Consider the following 17,158-nt stretch of genomic DNA (forward strand, 5'->3'; position numbering starts at 1 on the left):
CGAGCACTACCTGTCATGATTGTGTATGGTCGCTCCACTAGGGCTAGTTCCTGTTCTATTCTAGCTGCCCCCAGGTGCCTGGATTGATTTGGATTTTACTACCCTGTGCAGATTCACGGGGTTGAACGGCAACTTCTGACGGACTAACAATATTTCCAGCTCTCTCGTTTTGTCACCAAATGCGAAACTTGGGATTTCATTGAATTTGTCGACTTACCTTTGGAAGAATCGTCCTCAATGGGCTGTTTGAAGGCTGTGATGTCGCTGAACGTGCAAAGAAACAGGACCACCTTCTCTTGTTCATTTCGAATGGGCGCGATCTTCACAAAAAACCAAACAGGTGTTCCTGAATGTAAGAAGAGATAAATATTGATCTGCACTGCCTGCTTGCTTTAGGAGAACGGGAACCACATGCATAAATTTTGATTGCATCAAATAAACTGATATGGACTTTCAGTCTTTTTTTTTTTTGCAAGGAGAGGGAGGTGACACCTGGGATTAGAAGCAAACACAATATCACATTTTTCTGGTGAATGGAACTCAACCAATTGGTTTGTTTCTTCTTAGGTAAAATGGTTCTGGGCTGCCTTTGAACGGGGCTTTATGTTACAGAGCCCCTGAATACATTTACATGACAAGAGGGTGGAACTTCACATATATCTCTTTCCTTGCTACTTACTGTTCTTCTTGTACATCAATATTTCAAATGAGTTCATCTCGTAATTCTCAAACGTTAGTCGAACTTTTTCCGTCGTATCCTTGTCCGTGAGCTCCCCGTACATGAAGCTGGAAAACACGAAGGAGAAGATCAATATTTAATAGACGGCGGTACTTTGGATAAGCGTGCTCTCCCCGGCACTGAGGACGACGATCTTGTGGTTCCATCTTTCTTGTTTTATTTTTATGTCTCTTTATTGGACTTTTCTATCTAAATTTGAGTGTATAATTTGTGAACAACAGATTAAAACTCATTCCAGTGCACCCTAAAACATATTTTTAAAAAGATTAATGCTGCCTAGTGTCTAATTGGCCAAATGCAAAGTTCCCCTCGAAAACAAATTAAATTTGAAGATGGGTCAAGAAAGCATGAGCACATTTAGCCACGCTGCAGAGACATTCATCATACTTTAGTTGTTACCGCCACCCTCAGTGGCAGCCTGTTCCAGCATGATCTAAATATAACTGAGTTTGTTATGAAATCTAAAAAGGATGGATAAATTTAATGAGACTACATTCTGATGCCGAGCAGATTTTTTAGAGCAGTGCTTGATGTAAAAACCACTGACGGCTCTTCTCTCTCTGAGTAATGTGTCTGTCCTCCAGAAAAATAATCCCTCACAGGTTTGTCAATGCGTGTTTACAGGATCAGCTATAAGACAAATATATACATCACTGGAGATAAAACACTGTAAGAGCATTTTGAATGGAGGTAGCATCTTTGATTCCCACTCGCTCGGCAGAAAAGGCTCAGATATTAAACTCAACACTCCACCTTACATTTTCTTTTTAAGTCTTCCTCTCCAACATCAAACGTCCTCGCTCTGGAAAGTTTTATTACCTCATAATCAGCATCATTAAGATGTTTTGACAGAAAAGTAAGATGGAAAATAACTTGGAGACGAAATGATTAAAGATGTGGAAGGATATTGGAAAAAATACAAGAGGCTCTGGTGGATTTTAAAGAGGCACAAATTATGTATAAAATCAAAAAAGAAAAACCTTTATTTGAAGCAACCAAATGCTTTCGAGATTAAAAAAAAGGTCAATATTGTTGAGTTTAGTGTACTTCAGGCGTGCTGTGCCTGTCCTAAATTACTTAAATACAAAATAAAGACAAAAGCAATTGTTTCTTTTGCTGAAAAAAAAATTAAAAACACTCTTGTACATTTCTAGAGTGGATCAAGACTGAGCGTTAACAGCCATGCTAGCAGCTCTCTGGGGTTCTCCCTGGGTTTTTAAACTACATCAGTGGACAAACTAGACGTTGCTAAATGCTATAATGTACGTTGCACAGCTAATCCTTCTGGAATCACTCATTTTACGTTGGCGTTTCTATTTATACGATCTGAAAGAGAGTATTTCAGATCCAAATCCCTTTCTCTTACAGACGTAAGACTTGCTCTTGCAAGCTAAAAATAAACATGCAAAATAAACCTACAACAATCATCACGCACTACACTCAATATTTGTATTGGCAAGTACTCTAAGACATGCGCTTTGGGACCTCAGGGTATAAATCAGTAATAGTCTGGCTCTGACTATTAGGAAAATGTCCCAGACTTTTAAATCTACCAGCGGCTGTTTCCACGTGTCTCTATTAACACACTGGAGGCTGGAATGCTCATTCAGACCACACACGTGTCCAGACATGCTTTTCTTTTTTTAAAAATACCATGTTTATCCTGTTGTGTCGACGGATTTATCGTGAGGGCATCCACAAGCTGCCCAAACTGTTGCTTTTTCATTCTGTGACAATATGGAAGTTTCAACTGTTTCAGCCTGATTACATCACAGACGTGTGTCTTAGTTGTCTGCTTTCTGCAACTGCTAGAAGGAAAGAGCAGGCGAACTGTCTTCACTTGTGGAAATACCGCATTAATCATGATTTTGAGGCTCATTCTCCATCACTCCAACACGGCAGAATATGATTTGATTTTACCCTCCTCTGCTGAGACACTCTGCCAAGGGGAAGAGGCTGAACTGGATTCTCAGAGTGAGACCGAGTGTGAAGAAGTTTGTCTCTTTCTGACCTCTTTATACTGTTCGTTCTTCACACTGCAAACTGCAGCATAAAGTAGCTGGTAACTGTCCATGAGGTTTGAGCCACGAATGATTGAGTGATTCCTCTAAAGTTGACGTCATTTTCTTGCGTATCCACATGGGAGTAAGTCCAGAACTACAAGAAAGATCGCTGTAAAATTTGGCTTGTTTTGGAGTCTGATGATAAATCCCGACATTGAGGTGGACGTCTACGACTTAATCTTTCTATCTCATTTATTCTGAGCTGAGGACCGTCCTACTTGAATCTCGGGTCTGTTTGAGGTTTCTGCCTGATAAAGGCGGTGTTTCCTGGACATTGTGGCCAAGTGCTTGGACATAAGGAAATGTTGTGGTTCTATAGAATGAAGACTGTGCCTCGGTTCAGTCCTGCAGAGCTGATAGCTGGGATGTAGATAGTCTTTTTCTTCTGAATAATCCTGAAGCAGAAGCAGTCACTCTTGAATTATAAACTGATGAAATATTTTTGTTGCACCGCCGATGCATTCTACATGGGCAGTGCTTGCAGCACTTTCAATTACAATACAGCAAAGAAAGGATGATCACATTACCAGTAAATAAGCCCCCCTGACCATTAGCTCAACATGAGGGTGCATAAATCAATACATTGAATTGAAAATAATGTCAAACCTTTACAAATCATCTATTGTGGTACTTACAATGATTGCAACTCTACATCTCTCTGTTGGATGTAACCGAGAGCCCCACGCAATTTGTTTTACTGCAGGCACTTGTGACATCAAACAAACCTCACCAAGGAAGTCAACATTGCTGCGTTTGTGATCCATCGGCATCAATAGTGCGATTATTCTATCTTCGACGGTCGAGCTTATCCAGATTAACACGATAGTTGCAGCTGTAACAAGTTCTTGTAATGTCAGCGGCTAATCTTGCTTATCTAATACAGCAAAATAGCTATCAAATGAATTCTAAATATGCCGGTGCTAACTAATTTTATACACTAACATCATTGTAATTAGCTTGAAATCTGGCAGAGGCAGACAAAAGCCGCTGTGATTGATGGAGAGCGTGTGTAATCATGTATGCATGAATACCTTTATGGAGCGAATATTTTACCACTTTTGTATTAGTAGTTCTCACACGTCCATGCAAAGACACACACATCCTTTTACCTACCTGCAGGTGCTGCTTTTCTGCATCACTTCTGCCCTGTGGTACCCCGACAACTTACAGAAACCGTCGTTGCTGTAGACAATGGGCCAATCCACTATCTGAGCGTTTCCCAGGACAAAGTTGGTGTCTGTTTGAAAGTACACAGGAAAGAAAAAGGGAGAATAACTCCTGGGATTACAGTATTTCCTGCCACGTACTAATACTGCACCTGTAGTTTGGGTGTAAAAGATTGAGTTCTTTGACATTTGAACCAAAAAAAAAAAGGAAATTCAAGGACTTGGTGGACCTGCAGTTGACACCGAATGTTATTCATAGGATTACAAGACGCTGATACGAAACCAATTTCATTGTGTAATCTTGAACTTGAATCTTGAACTTTTGACATTTTGATTATACTATAAAGTAAGTGTGGTAGACGTATGTAGAAAGCAGACAAATATGTTCCCCCTTGAATTCTCATCTCCCCAGTCATGAATCAACAGCGACGTCACAATTTTGTCCATCCTTCCATTTCTAATCATTTTTTTTGCAGAGCATATCTCCCCTATCAGTCACATTACATAATAAGGATTTTAAATATTATGAATTTTACACTCAAATTACTTTTGGTTGTTTCCATAGTAACATTTTAGTAAGGCTTTGACCTCCCTAACTACATTCTTGATTGCCAAACTGCCAATTATTTGTTTTCCGTGGAAAGATTTTGTATTTTAATATTCTCCATTGCAAATGTAGTAAATATAAAACCCAGCATACACTCCTCCAGGAAGGAGTCATGGTACTAATAGTTCACTGACAGGTTTTTACAAGACTGGGGAGGTTTCATCATCTTCACATTGTTAGTATTTGCTCATTTGCAGAACTTCTCATACCACTTACGATGCCAAGTAATTCTAAATTTATTTAAAAATAAGATTATTTATGTTCTTTAGTACTATTTTCTATTTTAACATTAGTTTAAAAATGCCTTTGCAAATGTGGTGCATCAATGTCGATACAGTGTTTTTTACAACAAGGCACCAAAAGAAGACAATAAATCTCAATAACTTTATATTGCAGAAGCTTATTTACTTTGATTCTTCAATTTAAGCTCAGTTTTATAATTAACAACTACAAACGGTGACATAAAATGCTTTTTATGTCACAATTCATTCTATTAACAGAGAAAAATCCATCTATTTCTACTTTAGCAGCAACGTTTTGAACAAAAAAGAATAATAAAATATGAATTATTGCATTGTGTAAAAACTTGTCAAGAAAAAATGTGTATGACTTAAAGAGCTTAAAGCTGCCCACTTGATTTGTTTCAAATGTCTGAACAGGTAATTTTAAAGACAAGTCAAATATGCAAATGCATTTAGTAAGAAAATAAGTCAGAATATTTATCTTTCTGTTTGTGAGAAATAAAGTGTCAGACTACCACGGTCGTACTTTATTAATGTTCTTTATCGAAAACTTTAAGACATACATAACTGAGCATAACAAAGGCACAAAAGGAGAACAATAAAAAGGGTTTAATAGTAGATGAGGAGTTAAGATAATTGGAGATAAAATCTGACAAAATAATTAATTTGTACTGCAGATCTCACAGCAAACCACCCTGCTATGCACACAGACTCCAACAATGTGATGACACAGGGGTGAAATAGCAGAAGAGGGAATTAAAATCACTTGGCACCAAACATATACAGTAAGGCTATTTTTAGACCACATTTAAAGACACACACACACACACACCACAATAAATGAAACTGGAATGAAGAACAACAGCATAAAAGCACAGACAGAATATGTCGAATGAGATGTTCCATTCCAACGTGTTACTTTACAAATGATCAGAGGAGCGTAAAAAAGGAATTAAGTCCAAAGCTCTGGGATTCTTATTAGCCCTGAATTTGTTAACTCACTGCTGGGTTGCAGCAGATTTTTTTTTTTTTTCACCAAGATTTCAAAATTCCCAACACGGCTAATTAGTTAGTGTCTTTGTAAATTAACAGCATTTGGTATAGAACTGGTTGTTGTGCATTAAAAGGAGATAGAAACATAAGCAACACAGCGAACTAAATGTTAAAGTACCTGTCTGTCTATGTGACAGTGTCCAAACTGAAATACGTGAAAAGAAAAGAGGGTTAACAGCTTGCAGTGAGAAACATCTGTTGAGTGTCACACAAAGGAGACGGGACGTGTCAAGCAAAATAAACACACAGGTGGTTACAACACTGTTCATGAATTCAGCTATCCTGCGTTGGAGAACATGAACGACCCTCCTGGCTTAACTACATCAGGCTAAAAAAATTTTAAAAATAGTGACAATAAGTTAATGCAGACATTCTGTTCTATATCAGTATGAAAAATATTATCAAAGCAGATTTGTGAAAAAAACTCGGTTTCAGTCAATGCTATGCAATACCTGCGAGCACCAAATTACGCAAATACCGACTTGTATGATTAGAATAATGTTTGTTTTGTGTTCATGGTAATTATTCCTTGCCTTCTAACTAAAAGATAAGTTATTGTATGTTTACAATCAACTTATTTATTGGCTGTTGCTGGAAATTGTTAAATTTGCATATCACACTGTGCAAAAACTAAGACGATAGTGAGTCACATTCACAATATCATGCCTCAGAAGCTGTTATTAAAAATTGCACCTTTTAATTATTTTCCAACATTAAACAGACTATCCTTTCCATTATATCCTGTTTTGTTTTTTTGTTTTGTTTTTTCATCCAAAACAGTAGTGGTAAATGTTTTAAAGAGGTTCCTGGGCTTTGAAGGGATGATCTGGTATCTACGGTATTCTACAGTAAATCTGATCAGAAAATCTGATCTAACTGCAGTCATGGCAAAAATATTGAGGCAAAATCTTGAACTAATATCAGAGCTGTTCATGAGGGCCAGCTGCCAACAGATAAATTTGATGCTAGCTATCGCACAGCCATCAGCTGATAGTATCTATCCAGTAGCATAGTGATATTCTTTGCCTGCTATCTATTGTTTTGCTGCAATCTTTCCAAGTATGCCTTTTTCTGTTGCTCTACTCATTTCACACTACACTGTCCACTGCCCAATCCTCAAAGATTCACTAACTTCATCATCAGATTCCGCAGAGTCATCAGCCACCACCACCAGCAGCAGTATCTGGACTCCCAGGGGAGATATATTTCTTGTCTTTGATCGCCGAAGAGTCTCCACCACCAACTCTTTTAGGCATAAAAATGACCACATCTTTTGATGCATTATTCCATTCAACCAAGAGTGTCTCCTGATCAAACCACAAATAATTCAAGCAGTTGCTTTATTATACTGACTTTCGATTAAAAACATACTGTTTAATAGGCTGCGTATAGAGTTTCTGAATGCTCGCCTACATTTCAAAACAAGGCAAAATTTTACAGTGGAGCTACATTGATGTAACACAATTTTGAAACACAACATAGATGTCAGTTATTAAGACATTCTTTACTGCCCTTATTGTTTCTGGTAATCGAAAAATTAAGAGCTGAAAGGCCCCAAAATGGAAATGCCATTGTTTCTGCACATCTACCCACCGCTGTTCCTCTCACAAGTCACTCCACTGTTTCTCAGTGGCATCCTGAAGATTAGAGTCACGGCTCTTTTGTTTCTAGCTTTGGAGAGATTTACTGCTTGCTAATCCACAGACCGCCCAAGGTCATAAGCAAAACATGCAGGGTGCATTTGCTTTTGTTTTAATGGGGAGGATTTCCCTTAAGAAATTAGAAGGGAGCCAAATCCTGGCATCATTCATCCAAAGAAAGCCTAATTCTGGAGCGGCTTGTTCATCCTTTCTGAACAAGTTGTTCCTTTCTGTCACAACACATTTTAAAGGAGATGACAGGGAGGGCTGCATACCCACAGACACCAGTTGGGGTTTGAGCACTTTTGGGGAAGCTGAACATAAATAATAGAGAAAAAAAAGAAATCAAACTTCACTCTGAGCAAACGTCTCATCAGGGGGGGATATTAAAGCTCCACAAATTAAGCTTCTGTAGAACTAATGTGATGTTAAGAGGCACAAAGCTAATTATTCTGTTTCACATTCAGTTTTAGAAGTATTGAATCTAAAACAACAGACAGGCCAGGGAATCACTGTCTGATTAGCTGAATATTCCTGAATATTCCTGGTGCAGTATCCAGATCGCAGGGGTTGAATTTGTTTTTTTGTTTTTTTTATGGTGCTGTGGAAATGCCCCAGTCAGCCTGGATGAAGACAGACAACACGATTCAACCGTTTGAAATCAATTTGACCAAAGTAATCCTGCTGATTGGCGGATTTATTGATAACTCTTGAGTCAACGTCAATTCTAGAAACTAAAACAGTCATCCACGCAAATTGACATTTAAAAAATAAATTTAAAAAAAAAGCACACAGGAGATGATTCGGTTTCAGATTTAGATGCTGTCCGTTGTTATAAAAAAATGAGACCAGCAGTAAAAGCAGCTTCATTTCAAACTAATACGCAACTTCTGGAAGAATCGATGATAATTTGTTTTTACACCAGAGATCCCTCGGATTAAATTCTGCTCCTCTGCGCGCTCACAAATTATTTACACTTCGAGAAGAACACACGTCTGTCTGTTCACTTTTTAGATTTCCACCGACCCCGTCTGTAATCAGTGTTAAATTCAGTCTCTTAATTGGGAATAGATTTATCACACCTCCCGTGAAGGGGGGAACCGAGCGCTTCGACACTCCGGCAGTTTTTGCGTTCTGCTGCGCAGCTCTGGATAGAAATCAACTTTTCCGTTCGCCTCACGGTTTCCTGCGCATCCTTCATTTTCCAGGTCCGTTAATTGGTTAATTCAACTTATTCACCTGCTTTCTAAAGAGAGGCCAGGTTGAATGTATCAATATCTCATTCCAATACACCCTATTGATCCTCATCCTTACCGTTCGACCGTCTGACAATATTCTCCAAAAAAGTATTCTGGGGGGCCACAAGTCCCCTCCGACCCCCCGCCATTCTGCTCTTCACTCAGGCGTCTGCGGGTGATTTTTTACTCCTCGATGTGTCGCTCGTCTTCATGTTCTCCCCGCTCTGACGCGCTGCGTGCATTCCTCACAGACGCGCTGTGCGTCAGGGGCGCTCATGACTCGGTTTCCCGGTGCGGTGCGGTGCGGTGCGGTGCGGTGCGGTGCGGTGCGCTGCGGTGCGTTGGCGCCTCTTGAGCCACGCACCTCATCAACCAGGAGACAAAAACAACGCCTGGGCGCACGAATGCAGGAGGGGGGAAGAGTCTCTGCTTCAACACAGGGGCCAACAGGACCTGGAGCGCCACCAGGTGGACAGAACGAGGAAGGCAAACTCCAGCGGTGGAAATATTTTATCAGGCGCTACTCTGATCCCAAATATTAGTATTAATATGAATGTAGTCATTACTTCTGATTTTATTGCCTGTATCTTTGTCCTGCGGACTTTATACGTCTACAATACTCCAGTACAGAGATGGTAAAATACTTCAATTCACATGGCTTACTTTTAATTGCGGATATTGTTAAAAGATTTTGTAAAAAAAAAAAAACCCATAATCTTCATATTAAAGATCAAAAAAGAAAAAAAAGTTTGACAGACTCGTCTCATTTGAACCTAATGAAAATATTTAAATACTGTATATATTTTTAATCTCTAAGCATGTTTTATAAAACAGACCTCTACTGCTTGGTTCTTCATTTCAGATGTCTTAAGCAAACACCCACGGTATCACTTATAAGTACTTTTTTAATATATATATATATACCTTTATCTTTTATCTGTATTTTTATGCAGGGACAATTTGGACAATTTTTCCAAGATTTTTTCTTTGACAGGTTAAACTCATTTTTTTGCCCCTTTTATATAATTTAATCTGTTCCTCCGCAGGAATGAAGGCTTATCAAATTAGAAAAAAGTGACCTGTGATCATTGCCTAACTGAGGGAAATTTGCTGCAATTCTGTTCAGTTATTCCACAAAGAATTACTTGGGCTGAGCTTCTTGAAACTGGCGTCCTAGAGGAACTTTAATACTGATTAAAGTTTGTTTTTTTCAGGCACTTTCACAGAAAGCATTTTCCACACCGACTCCTTTACTTCGGAGTTTGCACACAAAGACAACCCTCAAATAATGGTGCAAATTAAGACAAAAGGGCAGGACAGAAATTTTCTGGGTTGAACTGCAGTTCATAAATCTGATTGGATTGCTCCGACCAAACATCCAGGGTGTTGGCACAGTGAGGTAATGTGTTTGGATTACAAAGGTCACAATCAGCCGGGCTGTACGGCTTTTGATCCAAAGAGGCAAACACACTGGTTTAAAATACTGGACATGTAATAAATGGTTTATACCCAACTATAAAGTCCTCTTGAAAACATTTAACCCTCCTGTGGGACTGGAGGCTCGTGTAGAAGTAGATTTTAATAAGCTCCTTCAAGCCTTATATGGTCATGAAAGTTGTACCGGAGGCGATACCAAAGAGCCCATGCTTACCTGCTGACTTCATATGCAATAATGAACTTTTGAGGGTTATTCAGGATAAACAAGACCAACAACCAAGTTATCAATTTGGTGTCTTGAATGCAGAGGTCAAATTCCTTCACGACAATGAGTCACAATCAGCCTGTTGCGATACTATAAGTCTATAGGCATCATAATGTCACCACAGCTGTTTGTTACCAGCAGAAACACAGGTTTAACGAAACCTCAATCACAAACCACGCAGGGGAAAAAACCATTTAAAATCCATTCATAAGCAGGTTTTTCCAAACTTCTACGGGATTAAAAAATTAAATTTCAGCAGCGTTTGGGTTCAGTGTCGCTCATGTTTAATGGCAGGTGGATCATTAGAATGCATTCAACAGCATTACAGTAAAGAGCATAATTCTAATTCTCTCCAATTTCCTAAAAGACAATGCACCAGTTCATACACTGTTGGAGATTATATAATCTCTGGCAAAATGATTGGAAGTGTGTTTAATTAATGCGGCAAAATAAAGACCAGTTAGGATTTTTAAGCTTTTCTTTATCCCAAGCAGAACTAGGCACCGGTCTCTACGCAGGTTGAATTCAGTCAGACACAGTCCCACAGTTTAAAGATCTGATAAACAGCCTTTGTTGACTTTTGATGTTGTTTCTCTCCTGATACAAATTATGCTGTCATCCTGTCAGTCAGTCCATCCACGTCTTTTCCCTGCTTACATTAACTTGACCACGTCTTGGTGATTCTCAGATGACTCAGGTGATCGTCAATGTATTTGTGTTTGGGAAAATTGGCAAATTTGGATTCTTTTAACTTTTGCCAGTTCAGAGCTCGGCGCTCTGCGGCGTGACCGTTCTCCTGCTCCATCGTCATGTATGGCCGGCTGAGCCAGTACTCGTTCTCAGCCTCGCGCTCCAGTTGCTTCACCGTGTTGCGTTTCATCTGCCAGGTAATTGGACGTGGGCGACGATGTTTTCCAATCCACTGCTTCCCGGGGATTCCTTTCCGCAACAGGTTGAGTGTGAGGAACATGGCAGACAGTTGTTTCTGAAAAGAAATAACAGATTAGCAGTCGCTATAACAATTAGAGCAGCCATGCCAGAAACAGCTGTCAGCACAGCAGAAGACTTGCGACTAACCCTAAGATCTTACACAGATGTAAGAAGCAAAAAAAATAAACCTGAGCCTGTGGTGTCAAAACAGTTATGGGCAGCATTGTGTGATAAGGCTGCATGTTTAGAAGCTATTACAGTTTGTAATAGTTAACTATTAGTTATAGCAGTCTGTTTTAAAAAAATGTCTTATACAAATAATTAGATTAAAACATTTACCAGATTCTCACTATTGTAAAATATTAACCCTAGCCCTTGACATCCAGCCTTTTCCCTGGTTTACTGTGCATTTACTCGAGGAATATGATCCCTTTTGTAAGCTGATAATCACACAGGTCTCTTTCAGTGCTGTGGCTATTGACACTGACGACTTCCCTCACTGCTGACCTCTGGTACATAGACAGTTCCATTTTTACAACAGTGGAATGACATCACATCAGCGACATTATCTCACAAAGGCCTTTGTGGGCAAAAAAAAAAACTGCTTAACGCAGCTTTAAGAAAACTTTTATTAACAGTGGCATAATGTTAAGAGACAAAACTGGTTGTTGTTAGGCCAAGAAAGATTTCATCACATATTAGGATGCTGCTGCACATTTTTTACTGTCTTTAAAACTCAATTCCAACTTTTTGAACCCTTTAAATTAAAGCAATAAAAATTGGTATGATTGCTTAAATTGACATGAGTAAGGCACTGTCGTCATCATCATCATCATCATCATAGGGTGTGTTGCCCTCAGGGAAATTACATAATTTATAATGTCATCACAACCAGGATGCTGATGAAATTTCCTGATTGGTTTTACTTGTGTGTTTTTGATAGTAAAGTATCACAACAATGTCATCATAATACAGTGCCGACTAAGGAAAATGTTCAGTGTTTATATACAGATAGTGGTAATCGTGTAAACACATCTAATTCCACGGGGATTTCATGCTTGTCTACAAATGAATGGATAAAGGCCGCTTCCTCTGAATTTAGTTATATCATTTAGTTATATATGTTTGCGCCCACCTAAGCCGCCAATTTTACCACAACATTATAGTAAAAAGGGATAGAAGTTAATGTTATAAAGTCAGTAAAAAGCAACATGCCAAACAGCGTGAGGCTAGCTTCGATTAGCTTAGCCTTACCAAGGGCAGCTTGAAAGGACATTACGAGTGTCTTAAAATGTAAACTCCATTTCCGTTCCTTACCTCTCTTTTTGAACTATGTGAAACGTTATTTTCCTGCGGACGAGTGGATGACAAAAACACCAGTGTCGGACAGTTTTCTTAATAAACGTGCGAGGAAATATTTAAAATAGTCGTCACCAGTGACAAGGATTCTAACTTCCGTGTTATCTACGGCGCATGAGAAGGCTCAAAACAGGAGTCGCAAGAAAATTGATGCGCGGTTGTATTTGTGGTTAAAAACCACTAACTGTGATTACTACGAAATTTAAAAAAAAAAAAAATCAGCCGAGTGTGTTTTTGAGTTGTCATTGCAGGTGAAAAGTCAGTCACTTGGTTTTTGACGCAGTTGTTGACTAAATTTTGCAACTTTGGAAGCCAGCTTCGATATTTCCGGTTTCATCACCAGACGCGAGCCCAAATCAGAAAAGGAAGTCTGCTAAAACTCGCTCGCGCCTAATGAAAATGCCACAAACAAGCAGGTCCACACGTGAAACCTTACCGCTGTGATTAATATGCATGACGTCACCGGCATTGCGTAACAAATACAGTATTTGTTTCCCGGAGCTGCTTTGCTCCGCCCACTGCCCTTACTTAAATTCTCTTGTTGCCCTGACTGTTTCCGCTTTGTTATGTGATTTTTCAGCTTTCACTCGGGGAAAAACGGTAAAAATGTTCTCTTTCATGTTATTTTCGGCAACGACATGGACTTTGGTGGCTCTTTTGGTCACTTTATTGTTACTGTAAGTTTGTTTTCACCTTTGTGACTCCTTATTCCCCCGCTATGGCGCATATTTATTCTATTCATGATTTATTTACTCCCGGACACGCTTTGAACGACTTTCTTTTTTTATTCCAGGTATTCCATATGGCCCTATAGGAATATAAATAAACTGAGAATACGCGGACCAAGACCTATTCCTTTTTTTGGCACAACGTTTTATTTTAGAAAGGTGAGATACATTTTTTTTTAAAATTAGATTTGCTTTCTAATTAGTGTAAGTGGTTTGTAAGTGGTTTATTAATGTTAGTGTTCTTATTGGGCTTGAACATCATGACATTTTTATTTCCAACACATTTCAGTTTACCATATTTATCGGAAGATGTGCGTCCTTTTTAATCATTTGAAACTTTAATTGTTTTTTTCGCAGGGATTCGTAGCTTTTGACCGTGAGTGTAGAGAAAAGTACGGGGATGTTTGGAGGTGAGTTAAAGCCGGAATTATTTTTTTATTTAGTTGAATCAATGAAAAACAAAAGAGAAGAAGGAAATAGAAGAGATGATTAAAAAAAAAAAAAGACATCAAGATACCTATATTTAAAGAAAGGTTAGATTATTTTTGTCCTTGCAGAAACTGACTAACAATGGGATTGAAATCTATTTTTAAAACGCTGCTTGATCAAACCAATAAATCCGGCATTCCTTGTCGTGATTTTCTTTTCCAGATTATATGAAGGACGCCTGCCAGTTGTAGTAGTGACAGACATTGAGGTTATTAAAAGTGTCATGGTGAAGGAGTGCTACTCAGCTTTTACCAACCGCAGGGTAAGAAACACTTCTTGACACATTAACATTAACTCTACAGGGATGTTTAGCCATGGTAAGAACAAAAAAACTCCAACTGGGTTTTATCTAGTGAATAATAAATTACCTTTAATACCATATACATATCAAAAATACAACATGTGTTCTCACTGGAAGCTGCTTGTGAATTTTGTAGACTCATAGGTGAAGTAATGTATTGACCTTTTCAAACTGCTCCTCCAGACAAGGGTCTAAGGGTTCAGGTCTCTTCACTGTTCACAGGACAACTTTATTATGGGACCTATGGACGACGCTATCACTGTGGTTAAAGATGAAAGGTGGAAGAGAATAAGGAGCGCCGTTTCACCATGCTTCACCAGTGGAAGGCTGAAGCTGGTCAGTGTCATGACCAACCACTTCTGTCATCTTCTACTGCAATGTTAGATATACTCAAGGAATTTGGAAACCCTAAAATTGTTCATTCCCTGCATGTCTGTCTCAAAGGTTTTTCCCATCGTTGCTCACTACGCAGACCGTCTTGTTGAAAAGCTTGGAAAGACACCTTTCGGTGAATCCATCGATGTGAAAAAGTGCGCAGTTGGTCTCTTTATGCACGATGAATTCCATCCATGTTTATTCCTATTGGCACACTTGGTTTTTTTCCCCTGCTGTAGATTACTAGCACCTTACAGTCTGGATGTGGTGACCAGCGTGTCGTTCAGTGTCGATGCAGACTCCATAAATAACCCAGAAGATCCACTCGTCTCTCATCTGACAAAAATTATGAACTTCAAACTGTGGCCTCTTCTAATTCTGAGTACGTTCTCCCTCCACCTCAGATCCAGCTGGAGGTCATTCAATCTTCTGAGCAGCATGGATTTCTAGACATTCGTTAACACTTTGGTTCTCCTCTCAGTGATGTTTCCATTTGCTTCCCGGCTGCTGACGCTGCTGAAGATTGAGATGTTTCCCAGACGCAGCCTTGATTATTTCTACGACATCCTCATGAAGTTCAAAGAACAGCATCATACAGAAAAATCCGTAAGCATTGAACATTGTCCAACACCAGTCCAGTTATCTGGTTACCTCGCCCCTTCAGCGCTCTAGTTAGAGTCAAAGATTATTTGTCAAAACAGTACTTAACTTGTTGCGTTTTAAGTCGATGTGCTTCGTAGTAATTTCAAGTGTTCTCTCTTTCGTGCTAGACTCGAGGAGACTTCCTGCAGGTGTTACTTCAGAACGAGATACCAGAATCGGACATAAAGGACGAAAATGATCAGCCAAGTAAAGGTACCACCTAGTGGCATAAATTCATCGTTCTCAACCCTTTTTAAAGATTGCTGTGTATTTATTCAGCTCCAGTCTGGTTTGAAAAATACATCAAAGAGCCTCCTCCTAAATGTCTGCATATCTCTGTGTGAGGATAAATGTGAAAATGTCTGCACTTGTGAACTTTTTCTTTATCCTTATTTTCTCATAGGTATGACTGAACACGAGATTCTCACCCAGGCTTTCATCTTCATCTTCGGCGGGTATGAGACCACCAGCACCACCCTCTGTTACCTCTTTTACAACCTGGCCACAAATCCTGAAGCGTTGCAGACCCTGCATGAGGAAATTGACTCCAACTTGCCAAAAGATGTACAGTAACTTCGTTTGAATGTGGTTTCAATATATGAAATCATGTTCCAACCCTCATCTGTTTATCTGTGGTTTATCTTTACCTCCAGGCTCCCGTCTCGTACGAGGCTCTGGTGGGCCTCCAGTACCTGGACCAAGTCTTGAATGAGTCACAGCGCTTGATACCCACGGCCCCTCGGCTTGAGAGGATGTGCAAAACAACCATGCAGATCAACGGCATCACCATCCCCAAAGGCACCATGGTTGCCATTCCTTTGCACCTTTTACACAAAGACCCGAAATACTGGAGCTCACCTGAACTTTTCAGACCAGAGAGGTGAGAATCCAGCTTTCACTTTTCACCTCTCCTCTTCAGGGAGGAGACAGACACCCGCATACCAGCACCATAGTTTTAATTCAGATATGTTGATCGTCTTGTTTCTGGCTGATGCGCTCAGGTTCGACAAGACTAATGCGGAGGAGGTGAACCCCTACGTCTTTATGCCATTCGGGGTCGGTCCCCGTAATTGCGTCGGAATGCGCTTCGCCATCCTTGTCCTTAAGATGATCGTTGTCCGTATGCTGCAGAAGTACACCGTGGAGACATGCAAAGAGACCGTGGTATGATTGACTCACAGCGTCACACACACACACACATTAACACACATTTATGTGGCTCTAATAGTAAAATCCTGATTTTATATTTCTTCCTGTAGATTCCGTTGGAATTTGACTGGAAGTTTCAACCAAGAACACCCGTAAAACTCCGCTTTGTTCCCCGGAAACAGTAGCCCCAGAGGTGCGCCTCCACAAGTACCCGGATAGTGCTTTTTAGCTTGTACCTTTGTAGATTTAAAGTGTTGGTGGTGCTAACAGGATGGCATGTAAAGATTTGCATTTTCACCAGTGCCATTAGATAGATAGATAGATACTTTATTAATCCCGGAGGAAATTGCACAGTATCTATGATATATATATATATAAATACACTCTCTGCCTTGTACAGCTGATTTTTCTTGCAGCATTGATCAATCAAATGTTTTATATTCCTCAAGTCTTTTGGTAAGGGGCTGATAGAAATTCTAAATAAATTGATCCAAGCAGCAGTCGTGTTCCATCTCATTTCTGCAGCGTCGGCTTGTCTGCCTGTCGAACTTTCATGAGAGATTGAGTGAATCGTCTGGACACAGATTCTTTTTTCTTTTTTTTTCATTGACTACACAATGACATCTCATCTGGACATGTGTAATATTGTCGATCTGGGGATCCGGAATATTTAAATATGCAGAGCTAATGGAAACTTTGCTACCATGAGATAATAATTGATAGACGTGCGATTAA

General features: G+C 39.5%; 3 protein-coding genes across 4 annotated transcripts in view; 1 reads left to right on the top strand and 2 right to left on the bottom strand.

Annotated features, from left to right (window-relative positions):
- Positions 1-9,449, bottom strand: part of kcnh1a (potassium voltage-gated channel, subfamily H (eag-related), member 1a) — a 32,307-nt gene extending 22,858 nt beyond the window's left edge. The window contains exons 1-4 of the mRNA XM_068327193.1: positions 8,825-9,449; positions 3,916-4,039; positions 680-786; positions 218-346 (exon numbers count right to left, since the gene is read on the bottom strand). Of these exons, the coding sequence (XP_068183294.1) occupies positions 218-346; positions 680-786; positions 3,916-4,039; positions 8,825-8,897 (433 nt within the window). The 5' untranslated portion in view covers positions 8,898-9,449. The remainder of the gene's footprint in view (positions 1-217; positions 347-679; positions 787-3,915; positions 4,040-8,824) is intronic.
- Positions 9,450-11,108: 1,659 nt separating this feature from the next.
- Positions 11,109-11,910, bottom strand: mrpl57 (mitochondrial ribosomal protein L57). The gene is made up of 2 exons (XM_068328011.1): positions 11,881-11,910; positions 11,109-11,435 (listed from the first exon to the last, which is right to left on the bottom strand). Exons 1-2 carry the CDS (start codon positions 11,908-11,910, stop codon positions 11,109-11,111), a joined length of 357 nt encoding a protein of 118 aa, XP_068184112.1.
- A 793-nt stretch (positions 11,911-12,703) lies between these two features.
- Positions 12,704-16,923, top strand: LOC137603885 (cytochrome P450 3A56-like). 2 transcript variants are annotated; one of them, XM_068327718.1, is made up of 13 exons: positions 12,704-13,416; positions 13,533-13,626; positions 13,825-13,877; positions 14,119-14,218; positions 14,480-14,593; positions 14,702-14,787; positions 14,872-15,014; positions 15,114-15,238; positions 15,403-15,487; positions 15,678-15,838; positions 15,928-16,154; positions 16,276-16,438; positions 16,534-16,923. In XM_068327718.1, exons 1-13 carry the CDS (start codon positions 13,193-13,195, stop codon positions 16,606-16,608), a joined length of 1,650 nt encoding a protein of 549 aa, XP_068183819.1. In that variant the 5' UTR covers positions 12,704-13,192; the 3' UTR covers positions 16,609-16,923. The 2 variants fall into 2 exon arrangements, with proteins under 2 accessions (XP_068183819.1, XP_068183818.1); XM_068327717.1 differs by having other exon boundaries at positions 14,702-15,014.
- Positions 16,924-17,158: the final 235 nt, after the last annotated feature.

The sequence above is a fragment of the Antennarius striatus genome, chromosome 11, assembly GCF_040054535.1.
Source record: "Antennarius striatus isolate MH-2024 chromosome 11, ASM4005453v1, whole genome shotgun sequence".
Lineage (NCBI taxonomy): Eukaryota > Metazoa > Chordata > Actinopteri > Lophiiformes > Antennariidae > Antennarius > Antennarius striatus.

Coding starts and splice junctions, on each gene's coding strand:
- mrpl57 (XM_068328011.1), bottom strand. CDS start 11,910: ATGGAACTGTCTATGTACCAGAGGTCAGCA. Junction 11,436..11,880: donor CTATGTACCAGAGGTCAGCA/GTGAGGGAAGTC, acceptor ATTTCTTTTCAG/AAACAACTGTCTGCCATGTT.
- LOC137603885 (XM_068327717.1), top strand. CDS start 13,193: ATGACGTCACCGGCATTGCGTAACAAATACAGTATTTGTTTCCCGGAG. Junction 13,627..13,824: donor CAACGTTTTATTTTAGAAAG/GTGAGATACATT, acceptor TTTTTTTCGCAG/GGATTCGTAGCTTTTGACCG. Junction 15,488..15,677: donor AAATGATCAGCCAAGTAAAG/GTACCACCTAGT, acceptor ATTTTCTCATAG/GTATGACTGAACACGAGATT.